Source organism: Macrotis lagotis, chromosome 3 (genome assembly GCF_037893015.1).
Source record: "Macrotis lagotis isolate mMagLag1 chromosome 3, bilby.v1.9.chrom.fasta, whole genome shotgun sequence".
Taxonomy (NCBI): Eukaryota; Metazoa; Chordata; class Mammalia; order Peramelemorphia; family Peramelidae; genus Macrotis; species Macrotis lagotis.
The window spans coordinates 69,597,673-69,601,916 of NC_133660.1; the positions used below are offsets into that span (position 1 = coordinate 69,597,673).

General features: G+C 52.9%; 1 protein-coding gene across 2 annotated transcripts; it reads right to left on the bottom strand.

Moving 5' to 3' along the window:
* Positions 1 to 985: 985 nt before the first annotated feature.
* Positions 986 to 4,037, bottom strand: HELT (helt bHLH transcription factor). Of its 2 annotated transcripts, none has more exons than XM_074228864.1 (4): positions 3,795 to 4,037; positions 3,143 to 3,247; positions 2,743 to 2,839; positions 986 to 1,862 (listed from the first exon to the last, which is right to left on the bottom strand). In XM_074228864.1, the coding sequence occupies exons 1-4, from the start codon at positions 3,819 to 3,821 to the stop codon at positions 1,366 to 1,368; spliced, it is 726 nt and encodes a 241-aa protein (XP_074084965.1). In that variant the 5' UTR covers positions 3,822 to 4,037; the 3' UTR covers positions 986 to 1,365. The 2 variants fall into 2 exon arrangements, with proteins under 2 accessions (XP_074084965.1, XP_074084966.1); XM_074228865.1 differs by having other exon boundaries at positions 3,651 to 4,037.
* Positions 4,038 to 4,244: the final 207 nt, after the last annotated feature.

Genomic DNA, 4,244 nt, shown 5'->3' on the forward strand with positions numbered 1-4,244 from the left:
AGGATAAGAGAGATAAGGACTCTTTGTGTCCGCTCCCTTCTCTCTCCTCTTTGCTCTGTTTCTCTAAATCTTTTTCCTCCTACTCTGTTTTCTCTCTAGGGGTAGAACTTTCTATCCCTCTCCCAAAGAACTAGACTGAGACCTGAGAAGGCGAATTCAGCATGCTGACCAAGGACAGGGAAAGATTTGTTGGGGGGGGCGGTTTGTCCCCAGTCATCAAAAAAAAAATCCTTCATCTCATCAATTATAGCCAAATCTTTTCACAAATCTTGGCGAATCCATGGGCCCGGATTCCTTCCTTGGATTATTTGAATACTTTGGAGAAGGTTAGTGAGACCTTCTGTCTCTGACCCTCCTGCTCATACATGTGCACTGTGCATGTATGTATTATGTATGTAAAGACACCTGGCAATAAATCCTTCGAACCTAGATAATCCCAGGGTGTTGTGTATTTTGTTAACGTGTGTTTACCAGTCCCCCTCCCCCTAATTCTCATTCCAAACCGCGATCCTCAAGACATGATGAATAAATCGCATTCACGCTTAAGAAACATCACAGGTCTTTATTTTTGATCTCAGAGGATGCTACTTTGAACTTCACAGTTTAAAGTTATTTACAGGGGACTCGGGAGAGGCAGGAAACAAGCTGACGATGGTGCTTCTCCGATCCAACGGATGCAGAAAGAGCGCACTGCTTTGAGGGTCTCGGTTCTTTGCGATTTGGGGAACGCATAGAAGTGAGGAGGGAGTTGGGTGACCTTTAGTCTCGGGGACAGATTCGGAGACTCGGGGCTCCCTGGGTGAGTGGTTATCCTGCTCGACTCTCCTTCTCGTCTTTTACCCAGGCCAGGGCGCAGAGCGCGTGAGACGGACTGGTGCGCAGCTGGCACCCAGACCCGCCTTCGGGAGGGAGGAGCCCGGAGTGGCTGGGAGCCCGCGGCCGCTGCCCAGGAATGCATGGCTGATCCCCTCAGCCTCCTCCCCAGTCCTAGGGGCAAGCTTTCCAGCCAAGCCCAAGCACTTCGCCACCCCCCCATTTCATCCCAGGAGCAACCGCAGCCGGCTGGCCCCTACCCCAGCCCCCACCAGCCGACCGAATCCTGCTCCTCGCCACCTCCGAGGAGGCGCACGCAGCGGGAGCGAAGGTAACATCCCGAAAAAAAACCTTCTCCCGGAACGTCCCCCTCGGAAATGATTGGTTAGGGAGAGAGGGGAGGGAGGAAACCTGCAAAGGACAAACTACCCGTCTTCTCCCGCCCCTCCAGATCGTGTGCAATAGGCGTCTGTACCATGTACAACTTTTCTCCTAACTGGGCCTAAATCAGCGAATGAATCCGTGGCGGTAGCGAGCTCTGGGCTGGGTGGATCAGAGCACCGGGGCGTGCTGAGGCGTGTGCAGGTTCAAAGTGTTAGGATGAGAGTGGCCGATCAGATTGAGATAATGCCGATCCAGCCCCTGCACCGGGGCCAGGAAGGGGCTGTGCTGTGGGGTCGCGTTAGAGAGAGCCACCGGGGGGCTGGGCAGGTAGGGTAGGCTGGGACTGCGGGCAGGACCGTGCGGCCAGGAGAAGGGGCCGTGGCCCGGTCCCTGGTGGAAGACCGCGGCTTCTCCCGGGCTGTGTCCAGGGTACTCAGGGCCAGCCGGGTGAAGCTGGTAGGAGAAATCCGGCTCGGGAAGGGAACCCAGCGAAGGGAACACGGGTTCGGTGGCCAGCCGCGCTTTGGACTGCAGGAAAGCCAGGATCCGAGCGTACTTCGTGTCCTTGGTCTCCATCCTCTCCACCGTGGTCAGATAATGCACCAAGTTCTTCATGCATTCGTGATAACCGTAATGGAAATAGTTAGCGAATTCCGCTAAAAGTTCTGCTAGAGAGGCAAGAAAGAGGTCAAAGGAGCGAAGAGAGAGCGATGGACGCCCCTTCCCTCTATGCGTGGGCTCTCGAAGCTCATGGGATCGGAGCCCCAGAGCTGGTTCCTTATTTGACAGATGAAGAAACTGAGGCCCAGAGAAGTTAAGGGTCTTGTGAAAGAGGCAGGATGCTACCTGAGCTCTAGTAACTCCAAAACCAGATCTATTGCCATATCTTGGGGGGGGGGGGGTTGCAAGGCAATGGGGTTAAGGCCACACAGCTAGGTAATTATTAAGTGTTTGAGGCCGAATTTGAACTCAGATATTCTTGACTCCTGACTCTAGGGCGGGTGCTCTATCCACTGAGCCACCTAGCCGCCTCTGTTCCCATCTTTTTGAGGAGGGCATGGTCCGATCTCCTTAGAGTTTGTAGTCCATGAATGAGAATGGGGGGGGGGAGGTGAAAATAATAGCCTGCATTCATTTATGCAGAACTTTAAGGTTTACAAAACTCTTCTGGTCTGGTCATCAAAAACAAATTTCACACTTCTAATGTTTTTTCCTGGTCAAAGTTTCTATGCCAGGCATCTGAATACCTATATTGAAATCCTCTCTCCATCTAGGAAATAGTAACAGACCATCTACCTTTTCATTCACAAACATAAGCCACAGGATTATTCATCACCACTGTGATAGACTGAGAGGCAACAAACCTGGTGGATTTGGTTTGTTTTCTTTTGCTTATTATCAGCACAGAGTGGAGGATGTAGCTTCAAAGCAGCACGACTCGCACTTCCACCAGGAGTCAGTTCCCTAGGTCCTATCCAACCTGGGGGTCGCTGAGTGGCCTGCACTGTGTCCCCCAAGGTTCGGGTAACTCAGATGGGTGCTTACCTTTCTCTCTTCCCCGGGGGAAGTCAGCCGAGTGCAAGGCTCTCAAGTACTGTACAGTCATCTCCAAAATCTCCGCTTTCTCCAGTTTCCCCGAACTCTGCAAAGAGAAGCAGGGTTGAGAATGGGGCAGAAGAGGAGAAAAGTATCTGGCAAACATCAAGCCACCTGGTACTGGATGCCTATAGTCGGGGAAAAAGTCGAAGATGAACTCTGCTCCCAAGGGACCATCTGATACTTGGTGGGTCCTGAAGGCTGCCCCAGGGCTGAAGGTTGGTGCTGCCACACCACAGACTCTGCTTCCCAGGGCAAGGGATGATCCCGTCCCGGATCCGTGCCCCATGGGCTCAGGTTCTCAGGCAGTCCTTTCTCTCCCCTGTGTCTGCCCCATCTCTGCCCCTACCTGCTTCGCTAGGGCCATGGGGACCGTCTTGCCCAACTCATTTAAGCAGCGGTTGATTCGATCCCTTCTTCTCTTTTCGATCACTTTGTGGGAAACTGGAGTTCTCTGCAAAAAAAGAAAAAAAAATGGAGGGGGAGGGGGATTTGTTTCGTATTTTCCGTCTCTGGCCCTCGGAGAAGAAGCAAGGAGAGGGCAGGGTAACAGGGAAACGAGAAGGCAGAACCTGGTTCCATTTCTCTAATTCCCCCTGGCGTTCCAGATGTTCAATAGGTAAAAAGACACAACTCTCTCCAGATGTTGAAAGAGTTGTGAACCTATTGCCCTGGGACTGGAGAAGAGAAGGAACCAGAACCATCTTTTCCATGAGGAAGTGGCTAGGGTACGCCAGCCTCGCCCCTCCACCAAGTTGGGCCAAACTCCCAGGCTGCCTGCTTGAATTCTCTGGAAATGAGCCCCAGGCTGCTGGCGTTTGATTTCCCTGTGGGGTTCCCAGATTCTAGGCTTTTACCCCTCTAGTCGCATCCTCAGAGTCCAGGAGGGTGGCTTAAAAACGTTCTATGGGTCCAGAGCGGGAGCAGCCTTTCCCAGGAAAGCGAATGTAGCCGCCTCCAACACCAGGGCGCAAGGACCCGTCTATGGAACTCCAACTCACTTTGCGTTCCTTCAGCTTGTCAGACATCCTTGGAAGAAACCTCTGCAAAGAAGTCACCCGCTCCTCCTTCCTCCTTTCTCAAGTGCTTCAGGTAGACTGCGGCCTCCCCACTTCTCAGGAGCTGCTTATAAAGCGATCATTTAGGGGGAACTGAGTGCATTCATGGTTTGAATTATTCCATAGGATTAGAGGAGCTGCGTTTGGGGAATGTATGCATTAAAGATCAGTTTTAGAGAAGTAAAAAAAAAAAATTAGCAGCCAAGGGGGGGGTGGGTTGGAGGGGGCAGATCAGCTTTGTTAATCCACGTGGCCCTTCAAAGGACACGTGATCTTGCCAAGGATAACATTTGCATGGCAACAGCCCGGGCGGGAAAAGGACGCATCGGGCTGGAGCCCGCGTGCGTGAGGGTGTGCGTGTGCGAGCCGGGGCTGCGGCCGCCGGCTGGGCTG

Coding starts and splice junctions, on each gene's coding strand:
- HELT (XM_074228864.1), bottom strand. CDS start 3,821: ATGTCTGACAAGCTGAAGGAACGCAAA. Junction 3,248..3,794: donor ACAAGCTGAAGGAACGCAAA/GTGAGTTGGAGT, acceptor CTTTTTTTGCAG/AGAACTCCAGTTTCCCACAA. Junction 1,863..2,742: donor CCCCCGGGGAAGAGAGAAAG/GTAAGCACCCAT, acceptor CCTCTCTAGCAG/AACTTTTAGCGGAATTCGCT.